The 23,059-nt window shown below is 41.5% G+C and overlaps 1 protein-coding gene across 1 annotated transcript in view; it reads left to right on the forward strand.

The window, feature by feature from the left end:
- RET (ret proto-oncogene) overlaps positions 1-22,677 on the forward strand; it is a 150,911-nt gene extending 128,234 nt beyond the window's left edge. Inside the window, exons 13-20 of the mRNA XM_038744123.1 lie at positions 4,452-4,559; positions 7,310-7,524; positions 7,648-7,770; positions 11,439-11,509; positions 17,233-17,370; positions 18,162-18,261; positions 20,045-20,192; positions 21,633-22,677. Coding sequence (XP_038600051.1) covers positions 4,452-4,559; positions 7,310-7,524; positions 7,648-7,770; positions 11,439-11,509; positions 17,233-17,370; positions 18,162-18,261; positions 20,045-20,192; positions 21,633-21,790 — 1,061 coding nt within the window. The 3' untranslated portion in view covers positions 21,791-22,677. The remainder of the gene's footprint in view (positions 1-4,451; positions 4,560-7,309; positions 7,525-7,647; positions 7,771-11,438; positions 11,510-17,232; positions 17,371-18,161; positions 18,262-20,044; positions 20,193-21,632) is intronic.
- Positions 22,678-23,059: the final 382 nt, after the last annotated feature.

A 23,059-nucleotide genomic window follows, 5' to 3' on the forward strand; every position in this document is an offset into this window, starting at 1 on the left:
TACAGAGTTCAAAAGATTGTGATAAATAGGCTTAAAGTATAAACAGATGGACCCGATTCTCAGGATAAGGATGGTTTTGAGACAGGTCCTGGTGCTAAATGCTAGGGGTCTGGCTACATTTCCTGTAATCATCTATTTTTATTTTAAGATTTCCCGACTGAAGGAAATTCAAATAGTGCCATGATGATGATTTAAGTCACAGTTTCCACTGGCCTGGGCTCAAAATGAGCGAGGAAGCCTCAAAAAGACTTCAGATGGGTTTACGGTTTATTTTATTTCTATTTGAGGTGAATCGGGTTTGGCTGTGTTAGTTTTTAAGTAGGTCACACTTGTGCGGGCCACTGTTCTCAGTAATATATGATGGCTGACCACTATTGTAGACAAACAACATACCCAGACACCTTTGGCTTGGTAAACACTCCATTCTTTTGTTTGAAATCCAAACCAGGACTCCCTTTGAATCATGCAAGCAAATAAAGGGGAAAGCTGAAGATGCTATGAATTGCCTTTATGCTTCTAAAAGGATATATGAATATGAATGAATGTATGTATGTATGTACATATCTGTAGACATTTTTATATAACTGTCTTTTGTTTTTGAAGATGGCCCAACAACAGTGAGGCTTTACCCATGCCCACAAGAGGGATTGAAAATACAGATATGTGACCAGTATTCTTTTCTGCATTGTTTGCATATTGTTTGCTGTGCTGATCGGTTGTTTCATAAATGGCTCGTCTCTGTTTTCCAGTCTACCTCCTGGTAATCCCAATCTCCACAAAGCCTCTGCTCAATAATAATAATAATAATAAATATGGTATTTATTAAGTACTTACCATGTGCTAAGCACTGCTCTTGGGAGTCAGAGGTCATCGGTTCAAATTCCGGCTCGGCCTATTGTCAGCTGTGTGACTTTGGGCAAGTCACTTAACTTCTCTGTGCCTCAGTTACCTCATCTGTAAAATGGGGATGAAGACTGTGAACCCCACGTGGGACAGTCTGATCACCTTGCATCCTCCCCAGTGCTTAGAACAGTGCATTGCGCATAGTGAGCACTTAACAAATGCCATTATTATTATTCTAAGTGCTGGGTTTAAATGCGAGTTAATCAGGTTGGACACAGTCGCTGTCCCACGAGAGGCTAACAGTCTTAATCCTCATTTTACAGATGAGGTAAGTCATAAGGAAACTGAGGCACAGATAAGTGAAGTGACTTGCCCAAGGTCACACAGCAGACAGCTGGAGGAACCAGGATTAGAACCCAGGACCTCCTGATTCCCAGGCCCGTGGTCTATCCACTAAGCCACACTGCTTCTCAAGGAGATCAAACCATCTCCCAAGTAGTCTCTGTCTGCTGCAATGATGCCCCAGAAACCCACTGCTATGCTTCATTGCCTGAGATTGGAAGGCTGAAGTTTGTGCTGATGATTGCTAGCCGCTATTTGGCATGTTTGCAGAGCAAAGTAGACTATTGCCATGAAACTTCACAGTCCCATGAGGGCTGAAGAGTTTTTTCCATGTTTCAGTACTATTACCCACTGTACCGAAATCTCCCTTGACAATTTCTCGGATTTTGGAGCCAATAGGATCCTATCCAGCTCCTTATAGAAATATTCTTTGCCTTTGTTGCTTTCATCAGCATCAGAGCCTATGTACTATTAATAATAGTCAAATGTTTTTGCCTTAGAGACAGGCATAGAGTTTCCAGCTGGTCACTCAGGCCTCTGGGAAGGTTTGGGAAACCAGAGCTCAAGAGCTGACTTATTGCAAAGCCAACTCCTGACTGATGCCACTCCGCAGAGAGGAAGCCTCTTCAGAAGGGGTCCCCAGATCTATCTCTACAAGTTGTCTTTGATCAATCAAAGACAACTATATGTTGTCTTTATATATCTCTATATGTTGCCAACTTGTACTTCCCAAGCGCTTAGTACAGTGCTCTGCACACAGTAAGCGCTCAATAAATACAATTGTTTGATTGATTGAATCAGTGTGAAGCAGTGTGGCCTAATGAATAGAGCACAGGCCCGGGAGTCAGAAGGACCTGGGTTCTAATTCCACCTCCACCACTTGCCCGTTGTGTGACCGTGGGCAAGTCACTTCACTTATCTGTGCCTCAGTTTCCTTTTCTGTAAAATGGGGATTAAGACTTTGAGCCCCATGTGGGACAGGGACTATGTCCAACCCAATCACCTTGTATCTACCCCAGCGCTTAGTATAGTGCCTTGCACATAGTAAGCACTTAGCAAGAACCACGATGATGATGATTTTCAAGCAGTCTAGTTCCACTCAGGGGCACAGTCCTGAACCCGTACCTGCCAGTTCATAAGCACTGAGTGCTAGCGTTCTTTGGGGTTGACTGTTGCTGTCATCTTTATCGAGCAATAGTTACTTTCCTTTCCTTTTATTCATCAGTTTTCTATTTGTTACTATGCCACAAATTTAAAGTTCACCTGACCTGGTCCCCTGGTGAAGCAGCGTGGCATAGTGGAAAGAGCACAGGTCTGGGAGTGAGGGGACCTGGGTTCTAATCCCAGTTATGCCATTTATCTGCCATGTGACCTTGGACAAGTCACTTAACTTCTCCGTGTCTCAGTTCCCTCATCTGCTGATCGAAGGGGGATTCAATTCCTGTGCTCCCTCCTGCTTAGAGTGTGAGCCTCATGTGGGACCAGATTATCTTGTATCTACCCCAATGCTTAATGCAGTGTTTGGCACATAGTAAACACTTAACAAATTCCACAGTCATCATTATCATTATTATTATTGTTGTTATTAATGAGCCCAGCAATATTTAGATGAGTTTTTCTAGCTCTTTCCATATTTGGGGTGAACAGAGCATGCATGTTCTCAACTGTATCAAAGTTTTCACCTGCCAGTGGGTGGTTTTGCCTGATCAGAACATCAGGATGTTCAAAAAAGTTTCACTTTAGCAGCCTTGAAGAAATGCAGCTGTATATTGTCATCTGCACAATCATAACAAGATTGCTCCTCTGTTTCTGAGAAATGATTTGTAATTAAAATGTTTTCTGGTTGATGTACAGTAGGGATCTAAACCTAAATTCAGTCCAGACTTCTTTCTAACCTTGCGATGTGAAGACTCACCACATTAAAATAACGTTTTGCATGTTACTTTAAAGGAAATGCTAATCATCAGAAAGATGTGGCAAATACATTAGGGATTCATTTGTTTTAGAGACTTTGCCATCTAAAAATATGGCTGAGCTCAGATCTCCAGACACATATTTAAAAGTCACATGGTTTAATTCCAGGTGATTTAACATTTGACTTTTCATAACAATTAGCTGAGAAATAATGAATTGCAGCAAGGGATAGAGCTTAATTTTAAGCATTCTAGTCTAATAAATTGAAGTGGCATTTATAGTAATAGCACAGCTATAAATGAATTTCTGTGCTATGCACAAAGATGTCACCCTCATAAATGCTCCCTAATAAGTTGACTTAAATGAAGTGCTGTCAAGGGAATCACACTAATTGCTAGGACAAGGATTTGTTGATAGTTTATTTAGTTGTTTGACTTCTTTAATTAGTACTTGACCACAGTAGAGTGCTGGCTATAAATAGTTTTCAGGGAGAGAAATTAAATGATTCCTGAAGAGCTGTAAATGGCAGGAGATGTAGGTAGCATAGGAGAAAAAATACCTAACTGATATTTCACCAAAAGATCCTGCCAACATCAGTTTCCAGGAGGCCAGGCTTCAGCTAGCCACCAGGCAACCCCAATAGCCCCAAAGTTTGGCAGCTTGTGGCCCCCTGAGACTGCCACATGCCATAAGAATCCTAGGGGATTTGGGCTGGGCTAGGCAGAGTTCCCATTTTGGGACAGGGCAGGAAGAAGGGAAAAGGAAGAGAGAGATCAGGAGTGGAAATTTACTCCCTTCTGTACTCCTGTGATCTGCTGCCCAACTCCACACAACTTGGGTCGGGACTTGGCTGCCACTGGTCACTACTGCTCAGTGACTCCCTTCTCCCATCACTGCTTGACCCTGGAGCAAAAACCAGCACCCAGGTATAGTTTCCAAAAGCACTTGTTTTTCAGAAGTTTGGGTATTTGGGTGGCAGAGAAGTCATGATGGCAGGTCGATTATAAATCCTATTTTCAGGTCAAAACACCAAAAAGGATTCCCTTTTTAAGTTATTGTAAAACTCAGCAGTATATAGGGTACAGTGCCTGGCACATAATAAATGCCTAACAGAGACCGTGATTATAATGATTATTATTGGCCTCACCTCTTCCCCACATCCTTGTGATTATTTGGTTGCTGATGTTAGGTTATTGATTTCTGGAATGGCGATAGGCATTTCACACAGCGGTATAGAAGTGGGTTTTGTGTCTCTGCGTGACTCTTCTTTTTAAGACTGCCAGGAAATGAATGGGGTGGAGCTTCTGGAGGGGATCGTCTTGTAACCTGCTCTGTTTTCAATTGTTTTCCAGAAAATGCATCCCAGAGTGAACTCCGTGATCTGCTGTCAGAGTTCAACCTCCTGAAACAGGTCAACCATCCACACGTCATTAAACTCTACGGAGCTTGCAGTCAGGATGGTAAGGGTCCACGGCCCAGAGGAAAAACAAGGGGAAAAAGTCGAGAAGGGAGTTGAGAAAACGTCTCTGAGTTTACTTGGAGAAAATGGGAGTCAGTCAGTTAGTCATATTTACTGAGTGTTTACCTTGTGCAGAGCACTATACTAAGCTCTTGGGAGAGTACATAACAATAAACAGACATATTCCCTGCCCATAATGAGCTTGTAGTCTAGAAGGAGATTAGAGGGCTTGGGAACGGAGTCGTATTCTCCCTTTCACTCTTTCAGTCTCTCTCCATAAATAAATAGATATGCAAATACCATGCACATATGTGCTTATAAATACATCTTGGCACGTCATTTGCTTTTATTTAAAAACTTATTTTTTTACAGACTCTTGACTTTTGCATGCCTTTTCCAAAGTAACTAAAACAAAGAAGTTATTTCATAATTTTAAGATGGGTTGCTCTGTTTTTACAGATGTTTTTGATCACTCAGCAGTTTTGGTGACTTTTTTTTTAGCATGTACACAAAGAGCTTTTTTTATGCGAGAGCTACAGTGTTTCAGTTTGCACTGTGACTGGTTCAGCCAGCTGTGTTTTCATCCACACTCTATTATTTAGCTGGCTGGGCCCAGGCACAGTTTTGGCTTTCTGCCTAAAATATATGGTGTGTTAGCTGTAATACATGTATTATGCTTTCCTGCGAAAAAGAAGGATGAAATAGCTGATAGCCCCTAACAATTTCATATAATCCATTTTATGGGGAGGCTAGAAGGCCCAAGGTATGCATTTCTTTATAATTGCTTTCAGACTTTCATGCAGTATCACCAGATGTGGTATAATAATAATAATAATGGTGGTATTTGTTAAGCGCTTACTATGTGCCAAGCGCTGTTCTAAGCGCTGGGGAGGATACAAGGTGATCGAGGTTGTCCCACTTGGGGCTCACAGTCTTAGTCCCCATTTTACAGATGAGGGAACTGAGGCCCAGAGAAGTTAAGTGACTTGCCCAAGGTCACACAGCTGACAAGTAGTGGAGCCGGAATTCGAACCCATGACCTCTGACTCCCAAGCCCGTGCTCTTTCCACTGCGCCACACTGCTTCTCTTATGATATGATGATAGAATTGAACTCATACCTCTGTCAGAATGCCCCACAATTAGAAAGTGCTCCAGGAAATTCCATTTAAACCATCTATTCTTATCCAGTCCATTCACGCTAGCTCTCTCGTTTATGGGAAATAGCTAGGTTGTTCTCAAAAAGAGTCAAGGAAACTACAGCATGGACTGGTGAAAAGAGCATTGGCCTGAGAATCCATTGACCTGGGTCCTAATACCGGCTCTGCCACTTTCCTGCTGCGTGACTTGGGGCAAATTGCTTAAATGATCTCTGCCTCAGTTTCTTCATGTATAAAGTGATGATTCAATACCTACTGTCCTTCGTACTTAGGTTGTGAGCCCTATGTGGGGCCGAGACTATCCCTTATTATCTCGTCTCTACCCTAGCTAATGCAGTTCTTGACACATAGTAAGCATTTACCAAATACCACAGTTACTATTCTCAACCTAAAGAAAAGAACTGAGCAGAGTAATACAATGTAGGATTTGTTTCAGATAAAAGTACTAGCCCGCCCCATATTCACTGACTCAAAAAACCTCCCAGCAGAGTAAGTTTGGTGGTTGAGACAGACAGCACATTTTGTGTGTCTTGTTCAGTCACTAAAAAATGAACGTAATAATGCATCAGGACTTTTTTTTTGTGTAGCTGCAATAGAAAATAATGTCGTATAATAAATACAGACCATGCACGGCAGAGTGATAAAGTAAAAATTGACAATCTGTCCCTTAACGTCCTGCTTCCCCGTCTAGAATTTGTTTAAGTAAAACTGTCTGGAAGCATGCAATATATGATGCTGATGAAAGGGTCGCTATCAATCATGAGGATGGTTAGAACAGTCAAAGATTATACCTTTATGTATTGGTGATCATTCCTAAATCCCAGTACACTTGCTAGCATTAATTATTTCTCTTATTCTTTGGAGTAGAGGTGATGTCTTCATATTTCAGTGATAACTGAAAGGTTAAAATACAATTATCGTAAGCCAGGTGGTTAAGTTTCTGCCCCTCAAGATACATAGTACCACACTTAGCCCAACTAGGGAGAGCATTAGGATTTTTGAATCTTCCTTTTGGTCGTGGGTTAGAACAATACTTAATAGCTTTCCTCTAAGTCATTATCATGAATTGTCAACTCTGCTTTTGGTCCAGTGCAAAGAGCACTGGTCCAGAAATCAGGAGACCTGCCCATTCTGCCTGTAGCTGGCTAACATATCCTTCTGCAGTGTGCTGCACCCCTTCCCGACAGCTCAGTCATTGAACTCAGGGAAAACGGGATTGGCAGGGATGAGAGTGTACGAGCGGGGCCGTGCAAACCATTAGCACTAGAATCGATTCCTCTCCACAAGTTATGCATCCTAAAATCTCGGGTCCGAAGTTCATCCGTTGCTCCTGACAGGAGTGCATCATCACTAATTGAGAGGATCACCTTTTGTTCATTACCTCAATATTCCACAACTAGGAACTGTTTTCGCTCTGTTCACTTCCAGTCCCTTAGGGTGAGGTAGGCTATTTGACTTTATAGAATCGTCTTGCAGGATTCTAAAAGGTTATTTTTTCTCCAGCCCTTTTTACTCCAGTGGGCCCTAGCTCATTTTTCTCCCCACCTTCATTCACCCCATCCACCTCACCAACATCCGTTCTTTTGCATCCAGGGCCTCTGTACCTGATTGTGGAGTATGCCAAATACGGCTCCCTTCGGAGCTTTCTCAGGGAAAGCCGGAAGGTGGGACCCAGTTACGTGGGCAGTGATGGCAATCGGAATTCGAGCTACTTGGACAACCCCGATGAGAGGGCACTGACGATGGGAGACTTGATCTCATTCGCCTGGCAGATCTCTCGAGGAATGCAGTACCTTGCGGAAATGAAGGTAGCATGCCAATGCGGCATCCTCCCCTGGTCGGTGATAGAGCTGTTATTCAAATGATATTTATGCTGATCCTTCCTTAGGGATAATCCCCGCTCGGGTTCAACTACAATTTTTTCTTCTCAGCTGGTTCATCGTGATCTCGCTGCCAGAAACGTGCTGGTGGCAGAAGGACGTAAAATGAAGATTTCGGATTTTGGCTTGTCCCGGGATGTGTACGAAGAGGACTCCTATGTCAAGAGGAGCAAGGTGTGTTTCTCAGTCACTGACCGGGTCATCCTAGGGTGGGAGTTGCTCTTGGAGTTGGAGTCCACGAAATGGGTTTGAGACTTAAGGGGGACCACTGGGATAAAGGGGGACCCTCAAACAAAGAAAAGAAAAAGAAAAAAAAGGTAAATACAAAAATGTGGAATATCATAAGGAGGGAGAGAAAGCCCAAGCTGCTCCTTCAAAGCTCGATCCTCCTGCTGAATTTGGCATAATAATGATGGTATTTAAGTGTTTACTATGTGCCAAGCACTGTTCTAAGCACTGGTGTAGATATAAGGTAATCAGTTTGTCCCGCGTGGGGCTTCCAGTCTTAATCCCCATTATACGGATGAGGTAACTGAGGTACAGAGAACTTAAGTGGCTTGCCCAAAATAACACAGCCGACAAGTGGCAGCGTGGCTCAGTGGAAAGAGCACGGACTTTGGAGCCAGAGGTCATGGGTTCGAATCCCAGCTCCGCCACATGTCTGCTGTGTGACCTTGGGCAAGTCACTTAACTTCTCTGAGCCTCAGTTACCTCATCTGTAAAATGGGGATTAAGACTGTGAGCCCCACGTGGGACACCTTGATCACCTTGTATCTCCCCCCAGCGCTTAGAACAGTGCTCTGCACATAGTAAGCGCTTAACAAATGCCATCGTCATTATTATTAAGTGGCGGAGCTGGGATTAGAACGCATGATGGCATGTAATGAGGACTGGTTCTTGAAGCCCTCACGCAGATAAGGCTCACTCTCACTAATTGCAAGAGACATAGCCGCTGTGGAAACTAGCTTAAGGAAGTCTTAGGGCTGTAGTTATACATGGCCAGTCATCAGGAGGAGGAGAAAGACACTACTATTTTTCTGTTTATACCCCTTGCCCTTTTCATTGTTACCTGGGAAAAGTTACATTTTGCCCTTTTGAAATAACCTTTCATTCTCTGTCAGTTGTAAAGAAAATACTTCAAAATACTTCAATACTTCAAATGAATCCTTAGCTAGTGTTTATTTTTTTATCATTATTACTTTTGAAGGTCATCTAGTGCCATAAAAACATCCACCTCTCATCTTCAGCTCTTCATTTTGCTTCTTCAGAGGAAAAGGTCATTTTTTTTTCTTGTTGTGTAATAATAGCAGTTAGCTGAACAAGAAGCTGAAATAAAATCAACAGGAGATTGTGACTCATTCTATGCAGAAAGCTGCTAAATTTGCTTCAAGGAGAGGTGAGCTCCAATGTCAGGCAGCCTGAGAGCCCCGATCAATCAATCAGTGTATTTATTGGGAGCTTACTGTGTGCAGAGCACTGTACTAAGAGCATGGGGAGTGCAGTGCGAGAGTTGGTAAGACACGATCCCTGCCCTCAAGGACTTTACATCCTAGATGGGGAGAGACCTACGTTGAAATCTAATTATGGGAAGTGGCACAGTGGCTTTAGCACGGGCCTCAGAGTCAGAAGGTTATGGGTTCTAATTCCAGCTCTGCCACTTGTCTACTCTGTGGCCTTGGGCAAGTCACTTCACTTCTGTGCCTTGGTTACATCATCTGTATAATGGGTATTAAGACTGGAACCTCATGTGGGGCAGGGACCGTGTCCAAACCGATTCACTCCAGTTCTTAGTACAGTGTCCGGCACATAGTAAGTGCTTAGCAAATACCAGAATTATTATTATAATTCCTGCTTTGCCCCATCTCTGCTGTGTGACTTTGGGCAAGTCACTTCACTTCTCTGTGCCTCAGTTACCTCATCTGCTATATGGGGATTAAGACTGTGAGGCCCATACGTGACAGGGATGGTGTCCAGCCCATTTAACCTGTGTCTGCTTCAGTGCTTAGTACAGTGCCTGGCACATAAATAAGTGCTTAATAAATACCATTAAAAGAATAGAGAAATGCATGGAGATCTCCCCAAAACTCCAGAATTTTTACAAGTTGCTGAGTCCCTTCCTTTCCCAGGGCAGCTACATTTTCAGAGGTGCATACTTCTGCTGTCCTTAGAAATCAAGGAGAAAATCTCAATTAACATTGACTTTTCAGTGTAACCAAATTCGTTTTTCTTAAGGCTCTTCCCTTCAATGTCCATCGTAGTCCTCATCTCTTAATGTACTCTGATTCAAAAATTTGTGAGAGGGAGAAAAAAGGAATGAAAGTAATCAGTAAAAAGGACAATTAACCCTAGCACGTCTCTAACTGCACTTCACCAGTGGCAAAGTAGGCCAAACATTGAAGTTCTAGTATTTCATTGTGTTGATAAAAGACGGTAACAGAACAAAGATAATGGAATACTTTAAAAATGTGTTTTCAGTGTGGCCAGGAGCCAGGCTTTTATCATCCACAAATACCAAGGTCAATATTTCACTTCCTCCGGGCTCTGGTTATGACTAGCTATTTCAAAAAAGCTAAAGGGGGATATGAAATTGTGGTTACCAACTGACTACACAGCAAAATGAAGAAATTCTTCCCGTTGACTGAACGAGTCCTTCCATCAGTTCAATTTAAAGGGAAACTATCGTTATTGCAAAAAGTCAGTAGGAAAAAAATTGCATTTCAATCGAAGTGAAAACTGCTTCCATGGGAAAAGCTGGTTTCACTGGAGAAACTGGAAAACCAGATTATTTTGAAGGAATCCCAAGTCAGAACTGAAATTCAGTGCACTGAATTTAAAAAAAAAACTTTTTCAAATAGGAGACTCGAGAGGGTACACTGTTTAAGTAACCTATCGTAGTTGTTCTATTAGCTGCTAGTATAATCTGCTCACATGTCTGTGAGTTACTTCTGTTTTACAAACTGGAGTTCCAGGGTTGGATTACTCATCAGAGAAGTCTGAGCAAATATTCATAATCCCGGGCCATTGGGTATGATTTAAGGGGATGGGGTGACAATGGGATGAGATCTGGTCCTCTGACAAAGGAGCCCCACTGCCGCCCCGCTTTTTCCTAGCTTCCCCCTGCCAACCCCTCCCTACAATTAGAAGTGGGAGCTGGGTATTTGCCAAGCTTGAGTAGACTATTTTGAGTGCATTAACCCCAAAGGACTGAGGCTTCAGGAAGGAGGAGGGATGTGGGCTCCCCTTTCCAGTCCAGGAAGAAGGTCCAGGACACCTTTGAGGACACCCCCCCCCCCCGCAACCCCGGAGTTGGGCGAGAAGAGAGACCCGGCCTTCTTCTTTGTTATCCATACTTCTACTTCACAGCTAAACTATAGCAGGGCCAGAACCGGGAGGCTACGTTCCCCAAAACACATGATAGAGTGCGAATTTAGGGTAAATACTACATTGTTCCCAGGATTTCTAATGCCCTCTTGGTATTATTACATGGGTAAATCCACTTTCATTGCTAACTATAGCTCTGTTTTCTCACTCATTCCCTCTCTGTTTGCCCTCTTACAAACATTCTGCTGGTTATTATTTGGCTTTTCTATTGCCTGGCAACCAACCTCGTTTATGAGAAGGCTGTGAATGCCCTGGGCCATCACAAATCCAATTTTAGCAGGGATCCACTTCTGAAATGCCTCTGGGAGGAGAAAGCCTAACTGGACCTTCAGAAATCATTTCCTTGACTTCTAGATGTTCCGCTCCATGTGTCACATGGCTAAATCCAAACCAGGTTTGCCAGGTTTTTCTCCCTTGATTGCTCTTTTCCTTGAATGTTTTAATGTGGTTGTTCCCTTTAGGGTCGAATCCCTGTCAAGTGGATGGCGATTGAGTCTCTTTTTGATCATATCTACACTACCCAAAGTGATGTGTAAGTGTGTGTTTTTATTTTCCTCTCACTGGAAATAATGTGTTCATTTCATACATATTCAGTAACCACACAGTGTGTTTTAATCGAAGCAATCACAAATTTCAAGTCTGGGTGGTATTGAAGTGAGTTGTGAATGAAAGAGTATCGGTGTCCGATCTGCACAATCTAACCTAGTTGATGGAAGGTTTGACAGTTGACAAGTTTTCTGTGCTGCTGGAGGTACAGTCATGTCTTCCCTTTCACCTGTTGGATAGAGGTAGGAGATTAAGAAGGAGATTAAGAAGAGTAATATTTCCTGGGCAGTGAGAAAAGACAAGGAAGAAAGATGCCAGAGATGGGAGCTTATATCAAAGGGGAGGGAGTGTGAAAGATGCATGGGACATTTTTGGAACCAGTAACACTCTTCAACTTCCTCCAACTTTGGAGCTGACTACGGTCCATTGGTAGTATTTATTGAGCAATCAGTGGTACTTATCGAACACTTACTATGTGCAGAGCACTGTACTAAATGCTTGGGAGAGTACAGTAGAACAGAATTGGCAGACATGTTCCCTGCCCATAACAAGCATACAGTCTAGAGGGGGAGACAGACATTAATATGAATAAATAATGTGCAATATTTAATATAAAGCTATGTACATAAGTTCTGTGAGACTGGATAGACTGACCGCCTACTGAGTGCTAAGCACTGTGCTCAGTATTTTAGGGAGCACAAAATGAGCAAATCACACATTCAGGAGGATTTATAGTGACAACGTCAGTTGAGCATCATAATGCTAAAAAAAGCCATCTGGGGACGAGCATATAATTAGCATCATGGCATAAGTGCCCTGCTTAGGTATGATTCCTTAGAGAATAGTCCTCACTTTGAAAATATTCATGACCACTTTGACTGCTTCAGAAATGTTTAAGAGCATTACCAGGTCTGAGGAACCCTGTCCGGGATGGCTTCCTGAGTCTGGGTGATTGGTGCGAGTGTGAGTCAGGCTGTAACATGGCGTCTTTGGATGTAGCACCTTCTGGGCAATGAGAATGTGAAAATAAAAAAATAAACTCTCCAGTCACACGCAAAATCTAAAGAAAAGCCTGACTGAATTATATGAATACATTCACAAGTTGAAGGTGATCCAAAAATGCTCACTTTAATTGGCAAACATAGGGATGGTGACATTTTTTAGAAATATGGATTGTGACGAAACCACTTTTGTTAAGCCAATTTAATGCTCTTGAATCTGCTCCAGAATGCTGAAATAGTTCTCAGCAACAGCTTATTTTCCCCCCCTGAGAATTACATTTTTGATATGTTGGTATTTGGCTGTGATTTGTTTTAGCAATATTTGAGTTTTGAGGGTCTGTGATTTTTCCACCCAACCTCAACACATCTTTTTGCATTTTATGGTGAAGGCCAGACACACAGGACAGTGCCAACCCACAGGCTCTTATTTGTCTTTTCCTGTTTTCTCTCTCTCTGTCTCTCTCTCTCTCTCTCTCTCTCTCTCTCTCTCTGTCTCTGTCTCTGTCTCTGTCTCTCTCTCTCTCTCTCTCTCTCTCTCTCTCTCTCTCTCCTCCTCCTCCTCTTCTTCCTTACCTTCCTCCCTCATTAACAACTCAGAGAAAAATATTGTAAAATAGCTTTTATCATTCACAGACCTTTTTTACATTTTACCTCATTTATATGTCCGAAGGTTCTCTGGGGTCTGTAAACATCTGAAGCTGCTGCACATATTCAAGAGCAAATACAGCCTGAAGGCAGGAAAACAAACCAAAAAGAGCAAACAGTCTCTTCCACCCTGAGGAAGACGGTGGCAGGGAGTGGGATAGTACAGGTCTGGGGATTCTGATTACCAGGGTAAGAACCTGCATTAGAGTAGCAAGCAGGAGGAAAAATATGAAGTGGAAACTTTAGAGAAAAACATATTTTTATGGTACTCGAGTGTTTACTATGTGCCAAGTGCTGTTCAAAATACTGGGGTAGCTGTAAGTTAATCGGTTGGACAGAGTCCCTGTTCCACATGGGGCTCCCAGTCTAAATAATCAATCAATCAATCAGTCGTATTTATTGAGTGCTTACTGTGTGCAGAGCACTGTACTAAGCGCTTGGGAAGTACAAGTTGGCAACATATAGAGACAGTCCCTACCCAACAGTGGACTCACAGTCTAGAAATAATAATAATAAGTTTGGTATTTGTTAAGCGCTTACTATGTGCAAAGCACTGTTCTAAGCGCTGGGGAGGATACAGAGTGATCAGGTTGTCCCATGTGGAGCTCACGATCTTAATCCCCATTTTACAGATGAGGGAACTGAGGCACAGAGAAGTGAAGTGACTGGCCCAAAGTCACACAGCTGACAAGCGGCGGAGCCGGAATTTGAACCCATGACCACTGGCTCCTAAGCCCATGCTCTTACCACTGAGCCACGCTGCTTCTCAAAAGAAGCAGACGAGGATGGAGAATGGGTATTGAATCCTCATTTTACAGAAGAGGAAACTGAGGCCCAGAGAAGTTAAGCAACTTGCTCAAGGTCACACAGCAGGCAAATAACAGGCTGGAATCATGCAAGTGGCAGAGCCTGGAAATCAAAACACTTGGGTTCTAATTCTGGTCTGCTACCTGCGTGCTGTGTGACCTTGGGCAAGTTACTCAACTTTACTGTGCCTCAGTTTCCTCATCTGTAAAATGGGGAGTTGATACCTGCTTCTCCCTCCTGCTTACAGTGTGAGAGACTGTATTTGGCTTGATTATCTTGTATCTACCCCAAAGCTTAGTACCATGCTTGGCTCATAGTAAGTGATTAATAAATACCCTAATTATTATTATGTTATAATAATATAATGATGATATTAGTTCATTCATTACTTTGTTACTATTTTTTTTGTACATAACAGAAATCCTCCAAATATAGGCGAGGGTAGGGGAGTCATGGTTAAGTGGAAAGAGCACTGGCTTGGGAGTCAGAGGTCGTGGGTTCTAATCACGGCTCGGCCACTTATTGACTGTGTGACTTTGGGCAAGTCACTTAACTTCTCCATGAATCAGTTACCTCATCTGTAAAATGGGGATTAAGACTGTGAGCCCCACGGGGGACAACCTGATTACCCTGGATCTACTCCAGGGCTTAGAACAGTGCTTGGCACACAGTAAGCGCTTAACAAATACCATCATTGTTATTATTATTATTATTATTATTATTAAAAAGAGAATTCTTCTCATTAAAGGATCAGCATATGAATCCTGCTACGGGCTATCCATTACATGCAAATCGGGATGAAAAATAAACATTCAATCAGTGATACTCATTGAGCGTTAATGAGTGCAGAGCACATATGTACTGAGCACTTGGGAGAGTGCGATATAGCGGAGTTGGCACGTTCCATTTCCACTAATTTCCTAATGGTGCCATCATGCCTGAAGTTAGCGAGTTGCTGACTTGCCATCATTACTTTAGTTGATATTGCTCCATTATCTCCACATCTCCTTCTCCGCCCTCCGTGCCCCACTCCATAGCATCTTAAAGCATTGCCCAGTATCGGTATGCTGGGATCGGAAATGGAAATTCTCTTGAGGCACTAAGAGCTGATGGTCTTAGCAAACTGCTGACCCTCTGTGTTAGAATCTGTAGCTAGAAGAAGCATGTAATGTTGTGAAGGATGGCTCGTGTAGGAAAACCAACTTTTTTGAGTACAGAAAGTCTCCATTCATTCATTCAATCGTATTTATTGAGCACTTACTGTGTGCAGAGCACTGTACTCCAGTCACCCTTCAACTAACCATGACATTGTAAAGCCAGTATGAGGCCTTAGGTGACACCTAGAAGACCAAACAAATACCAGGTATCATCAGAAAGAGGTTGGAACTGGAATAAAAGTCATCTTACCTCCTTCCTTCCCCACAGCACCTGTATATATGTATATATTTTCACATATTTATTACTCTATTTATTTTACTTGTACATATCTATTCTATTTATTTTATTTTGTTAATATGTTTGGTTTTGTTCTCTGTCTCCCCCTTCTAGACTGTGAGCCCACTGTTGGGTAGGGACCGTCTCTATATGTTGCCAACTTGTACTTCCCAAGCGCTTAGTACAGTGCTCTGCACACAGTAAGCGCTCAATAAATACGATTGATTGATTGATTGATAGTTTGTCAATAAATGAAACCGACTTGCTTCTGCAACTAGAATTCTGGGAACAGTTCTGGTGGCCACACATCAGGAAGCTCAAAATACAGTCGGGAGATGATACAAAAGAGAGCAGCCATTGTGACCAGGGGGAAAGAAAGGCTTTCACATTGGGAAGGACTGTAATCTACACAGTCAGGAAGAGCACAGATTGGACGGATACGGAGTTACTGTTCACCAGATCCTACAATTATTGTTCACAATATCCCACAACACAGAGATCAGTGATTAGAGAAGCAGTGCGGCTTAGTGGAAAGAGCCCGGGCTTTGGAGTCAGAGGTCGTGGGTTCGAATCCTGACTCCACCACTTGTCAGCTGTGTGACTTTGGGCAAGTCACTTATCTTCTCTGTGCCTCAGTTACCTCATCTGTAAAATGGGGACTAAGGCTGTGAGCCCCACGTGGGACAACCTGATAACCATGTATCTATCCCTGCGCTTGGAACAGTGCTTTGCACATAGTAAGCACTTAACAAATACCGTTATTATTATTATCAGGCACACTGAAACGTGAAAATAGAAGGAAATATTTTGCAAAACAGGTAATAAGCATATGGAATTCATTACCACAAGAAGCTGTTCAAGCCAAAAATATGACGTTTCAAGAAGGGTTTGATAAATTAATGGATGAGAGATCACTAATGGATTACTTGAGGAAAAATTAGGACTGTAGAGGGAAAAGTTGGAGATATCCTTAAGCATTAGAATGGATATTTAAGTACCCCTTGGGAACTTGGTATTCACCCCACCTCCAGCCCCACAGCACTTAGGTGATTTGTTTATATTAATGTCTGTCTCCTTCTCTAGACTGTAAGCTCATAGTGTGTAGGGAATGTGTTGACCAACTCTATGGGTTCGAATCCCGGCTCCACCACTTGTCTGCTGTGTGACCTTGGGCAAGTCACTTAACTTCTCTGAGCCTCAGTTCCCTCATCTGTAAAATGGGGATTAAGACTGTGAGCCCCACGTGGGACAACTTGATCACCTTGTATCCCCCCCCAGCTCTTAGAACAGTGCTGTGCACATAGTAAGTGCTTAACAAATGCCATCATTATTATTATTATTTTGTTCTGTACTCTCCCAAGCACTTTGCTCAGTGCCCTGCACAAAGTAAGTGTTCAATAAGTACCACTGTACTCTTCCCCAAGCTCATGCTCTTATCAGTGTTAAGAGACAACACTGTCATGGAATCACCCGTGGTCTAACTCATTATTACATTATGCTGTTTAGCCAGGAAACCGTGTGCAAGAACTTGAAGTATTTTATTATCATGATTATTGTATTTAAGTATTGTATTAAGTATTGTATTTAAAAGCACTTTACTGAGCACTGGGGTAGATACAAGATAGTCGGCCCGGTCACTGCCCTGTCCAAGTGGAAGATCTTAGACTGTAGAGCTGGGTCACTCTCAGAAACGTTCGTACACCAAAAATGTCCTCAGAGGCATGGAAGGAAAAGTGTACTGCGACATGTAGGAGCCAAGACGGGGTTAGCATATTAAAAGTTAAGAATTGAAATCAGTACATGTGCTCCATTTGGCCTTCAGGTGGTCATTTGGTGTTCTACTCTGGGAGATCGTGACCCTCGGTGGTAACCCTTATCCTGGGATTGCTCCAGAACGACTCTTTAACCTCCTGAAAACTGGTTACAGAATGGAGAGACCTGAAAACTGCAGTGAGGAAATGTAAGTAATCACTTTATTCAGCAGTATGGTTGAATTCCTGAATTTGAGGGTGCAAATGAAATATTTCCTAAAATGAGTATAACAAGCTCTTGATTTTGACACGACCATCTTGGCAGTAGTTGTCGATTAAATGCTAAGGAATGACAACGAGAGACTGCAACAAATGCTCTTTATGAATTTTAATCTCACATTGTGCGTTACATAAATGGGTCCACATTTCGATTTCCTAGCAGCTGTCGGCTCTGTTTTTTTGTCCTTTAATAAAGTTAGTCTTTTAGTTACTCAAAATTTCCATGTGCTAGGGTTCCAGTTCAAATTCATGCGTACGTCTGCTTCCTAAGGGCAGTTTAAAATGAAAAGTAAGCCTATTGTAAAATTAAGTTGTTCTGAGTTAGTGAAACAGGAAGACTCCAGGAAAGGGTGCAGACCAAGAAATCCAGTGGAAATCGGGATCCAGCATGACTGAATTTCAGAGCCAAAGTACCTTTTGAGAACTTAAAAAGAACTCCCAAAATACTGCAGAAAACTGCCCATTATATCACTGGCAGCTGAAAATATTATCTGGGGTTGGAGAGGTGGTGGATTACTCACCTAAACCCATTGTTTATGAGGCTGTTTGGTCAGTAGCTGAAGAAATATAAAAATACATACAGACATGCATTTCTGGTACTATAAATAATTACAATACTTGGAGTTCCTGATGGTTGGAGCTACTTTGGCTACAGGATCCCTATTTTGAGAAAGCCCCTTTCAGGCAGCCCTCTTTTTATCTTTCACTCTCTCCATTGCAGGTACAATTTGATGTTGCGGTGCTGGAAGCAAGAACCAGATAAGAGACCAACCTTTGCAGAGATTAGCAAAGAACTAGAGAAAATGATGGTGAAAAGTAGGGTGAGTCCTTAGTAAACCAAATTCTGAGATGCTGATCTCTAATCAGGTGGATTTGACAAAGGGAATGTAGCTCATTTGGGACAGGGAATATGTTTTTATATTGTTATTTGTACTCTCCAAGAGCTTAGTACAGTGCTCTGCACACAGTAAGCACTCAATAAATAGGATTGACTGACTGACTAATTTGAGTGACACCTTGTAAGAGATCCAACAGCATTTGTACATTTGGAGGGAATATCCTCTTTCGGATTTCCAACTTCCTGATTTAGGAATATATTGCTTCGGTTAGCGCATGACTTTTAAATGAGAAGAAGAGAGAGAGATAGATTTTTAGCGTGCCAACCAGATAGCTCTTCATTTCTCAAGCAACCACTAAGGAGATGCCTACATAAAGACTTCCCAAAAGCAAAACAAACCTAAATAAGACTTTGTGGCATAACAGAAACCAGTTTAGGAATTTCTGATATGCTTTGACTAAAAAAAATCTCAATTGCATAATTACAGGAGGTATTTATATTCCCACAAAGACTACATATCTTTAAATATTACTGTACAAAATATACGTTTGTGTAGTGACATTTTTTCCAACACTAAGGCAGAACACAGTAGACATTTAAATACAAAATTGGATTTTCTGAAAAAACAAACAAACAAACAGCAAAAAACTGTCCTAATTCTGACAGCACTCTAATTCTGGTGGCAACCCTCCGCATTACAACTCAGGATCAGATGCCATAATTACTGCATTTTGAGGGTATTATCAAGTCACTGAATTATGAAAATGGTGGGTTTGTGCAAATTGAAATTACTCCTTGCTTGGATACTTGATGTAAAAAATACAAGCCCCACTCATTAAAGGCTAAGAACTGGATTGTGGCATGCTATCTATGGCCTAAGAAAGGCCTAATACATCCAGAAAATCTTTGGTGGGCTTATGACATTACTAGACAAGCAAATGCTAAAATAGGAGTGACACAGATGCGCCACATTTTTAAGGAACTTGATGTTTCTCCAAACACACAGGTTGCCAAATAGTCCGTATTGAAAGGAAGGAGATCAAGAAAATGTTGCGTTTTTGACCTAAACAACCCTCATGTTTCAATCAGTTAATCAGTCCTAGAGAAGCATGATGGCATAGTGGATAGAGCACGGGCTTGGGAGTCAGAAGGTCATGAGTTCTAATGTCGGCTCTGCCTCTCATCTGCTGTGTGACCTTGAGCAAGTCACTTCACTTCTGTGTGCCTCAGTTATCTGATCTGTAAAATGGGGATTAAGACTGTGAGCCCTCACGTGGGACAGGGACTGTGTCCACCCTGATTATCTTGCATCTACTTCAGCTCTTAGCACGTAGAAAGTGCTTAACAAATGCCATAATTATTACTATTTATTGAGCAATTGTGTGCAGAGCACTGTACTAAGCACTTGGGAGGCTACAGTAGAACAAAGTTGGTAGACATGTTCATGCATTCATTGTCATATTTATTGAGCGCTTATTGCATACAAAGCACTGTTCTAAGCACTTGGGGGAGTACAATAAAACAGTAAACAGTTTTATACACATTTCCTGCCCACAAAGAGCATAAAGTCTGAAGGGGAAGACAGACAGACAGTAAGATTAAATAAATGAAATAGGATGTGCAGAGGGGAAGACAGACAAACAGACAGTAAGATTAAATAAATGAAATACGGATGTGCACATAAGTGCTGTGGGGGTGAGGGAGGGTGAGTGTAGAAGGTTTTGGGGTGCCTGTATCCTGACTTTTCTCATCGGTCTGTTCAACAGGACTACTTGGATCTTGCTGCTTCCACCCCATCCGACTCCTTACTCTATGATGACGGCCTCTCCGAAGAGGAGACACCCCTCGTGGACTGTAATAATGCTCCCCTCCCTCGAACCCTTCCTTCCACATGGATTGAAAACAAACTCTATGGTAGAATTTCACATGCATTTACTAGATTCTAGCAACACAAACCATGATTTTTCCTTCTGCACTGTCCTCACACTCTGTAACCCTTTAAAGAGTGTTTCTGGTCCGAGTGAAACCAATCAAAGTTTGCTTGGAAGCCTTTTTTTATTTGTAAATGTCAAACTTTGCATTAGGTTCATACTTTAGGCATTTTGCAACTGTGTTTGAGAAAGGATGTGAAAATAAGTTAAATTACAAAGTAGATACAGGAAAAAAATAGATCAGGGAAGTACTCTCAGGGTATATAGGAAATGGTTAACAAATGAATGAATCAAAGTATACTCTTGTGAAGGGTTGGGAGTAATTTAAGTATTTTGGGTTAATGCACCTCTGATTTAACTGCTTGAGTAAATCTGGATTTTTTGAGGCATTTGTTTTTTTTTTTTTACAAAAAAAGATGGCTGAATTTGATATTATAGCCCAGTTAAATTTAAAAATCTTTGGGCCATCCAGATGAATTCCGCAACCTCAGCTCTTGTACACAAGTGAGAGGTTTGTGGGTGAAGGTCTGTGCTTATATTGGCATGAGATGGAATTTGGGCTCAATTTGCACTGTGCAGAAATTAGGAGAAAGTGACTGCTGCTTTAGAGCTTTCTGAAAACAGAACCGGTGATGGCCCCTCTGGAAAACAAAACTGTTCTGCTGTTTTCACATCCTTTGGGTATCATATTATCATTACAACTGTCATCAATCAGCCAGCACTAAAATCTGTAGCAGTGTTTTAAAACAGAACATGTTCTATTGTATTGTGGTGGTGAGATAGACAGTAAATATGGTTCTTGCCAAAACTCCTACTTTTTGTTTCTTGATTAATTGCACAGATCCTGGGACTTTTTAGATTATTTATTTTTTTTAATTTTTTTGGAATTCTTTAGTATGAAAATATTTTGAAGTCGAGAACTATCCATTTTTCTGCATGTTGAATCTAATACTCACAAATGGCTTTGGGACTAGTCTATTATTTAGTCTCGAGATTGTACCCGCTTTGTCTTGGACTAAGCAAAAGTATCTAGATATTCCATGACGATGAAGACATTAGATTTATAGGTTCCTTTTTGTCCTGCAAAAACCTCTTGTTGCAATAGCATATCGAGGCATCAATGTGCCGTTACTTGAATCAGCATAGAAATAGTAAGGTTTTGATGATAGTTGGGAGCTCTTATGAACAAAATTGGTAACTTCTGCGGAATTACTTTACTAGAGCAGCACTTGGTGCTTTTTTAAGGGTCTTTGCCCTTCAGCATGACTGCTTTTCAGAACCTTGAGGCAAAAACAATCCATTTATTTGGCATAAAAGCCAGCTTTTTCATTTACCATTAAAGGAGTTTTGCCAAGGGCCTTACTGTCTGCACATGAAGTTTTGGTTCTTCAGTGCAGAAAAAATTATCTGTTTTCATTTTTAGGCATGTCATACCCGAACTGGCCCGAGGAGAGTCCTGTACCACTCACAAGATTCGATGGCACTAACTCTGTGTTTTCAAGATATGCAAATGATAGTGTATATGCTAACTGGATGGTTTCACCCTCAGCGGCAAAATTTATGGACAAGTTTGATAGTTAAAATTTCTTTGTGAAAGGTAATGGACTCACGAGGCGAAGGAACTGCAAAGAATGGGAAGTCCACTGGCTCGTTCTTTGTGCAATTCAAACCTGGTTAAGCCAACGTTAATTTCTAGACTGGCAAACTCGTTTTTGGTAGTTTGTTTTAACTGCTTTCCAAAGTGGCTTTACTTATGATTGTTTGTGATTTCCCCTCTCAGAGCGCATATCAGACTAGATGAGAATTCTAGTTTCAGGACTTGACAGAGCCAATTTTTTACTCACCAACTGAGCAGATAACCCGATTTGGTCCATGTTTATGACTGACCATGCACTTCATGCTTACAACTTTTGAGGTCAATTGTTCATTAATTATGGATATAGTTGAATACGACACAGTTGTACCCGAAAGTTCCATTTTTATGGTTGCCTCGTACCAAGGCAGCATGATACAAGCATGAAACACAAAGAAGAAAAAAAATTTTCAGAAAAACATTTGGTCCCGATTAGCTGAACTTGTCAGTCAGAAGTAGGGTTAGCAGTGTCTTGACAATAAAGCGAAACCCTGTCTTAGGCCTGAGGGGAAACAGGAAACCTTAGTACAGAACTTGTCTCAACATTTGAGATCTTTAAAATTTGTAGAAGTATATTATCTTTCCTTAGCAAGAGGAACATTTCTTTTACCAGATTTAAAATGATTCTTACCTTTAGCACAATGAAGAGGAGTTTGATACCAGATATGCTATCTATAGATTGATGTAGGTGAAGCGCATTCACGAAACACAACTTATTTCCCATTACATCCATTTTACTAATATTACGTTATAAAATCATTATCATCATCATTTCTAAGAGAGCTGTTTTGAAAGTGCAGGTTATTTTCAACTGATTCTCTTCCAGAGATTTTGCTCTCAGTAATTCTTGATGGTGACAGCTTCTTAATTTCAAATCTTCTTGATTTTGAGTATATTACCAATACATCACGTCACATCAGTGTAGCATGAAGAAAAGTGTTTTATCTTGGCAATTCATGAGTTGGCGGTGCTCATTTTAGTTAATCCAGTAAATCTGCTAACTTGCTTATGTAGATTGTTCAGCTAGTTATGTTAGACGTTGCATTAGCAAAGAACAAAATTTGCTACAACTTTGAACAGGATTTGCTATGACTTTGATAGAGTAAAGAGATTGTTGTGGCTCTTATAGAGCTTATATGAGAAAGTAAATAGGTTGACACTTCCTTTCTTGTGTTTGTACTTAATGCTGCTTTAGCAAGAGATTTTCATTTTAAGTA

This window comes from Tachyglossus aculeatus, chromosome 3 (assembly GCF_015852505.1).
Source record: "Tachyglossus aculeatus isolate mTacAcu1 chromosome 3, mTacAcu1.pri, whole genome shotgun sequence".
NCBI lineage: Eukaryota > Metazoa > Chordata > Mammalia > Monotremata > Tachyglossidae > Tachyglossus > Tachyglossus aculeatus.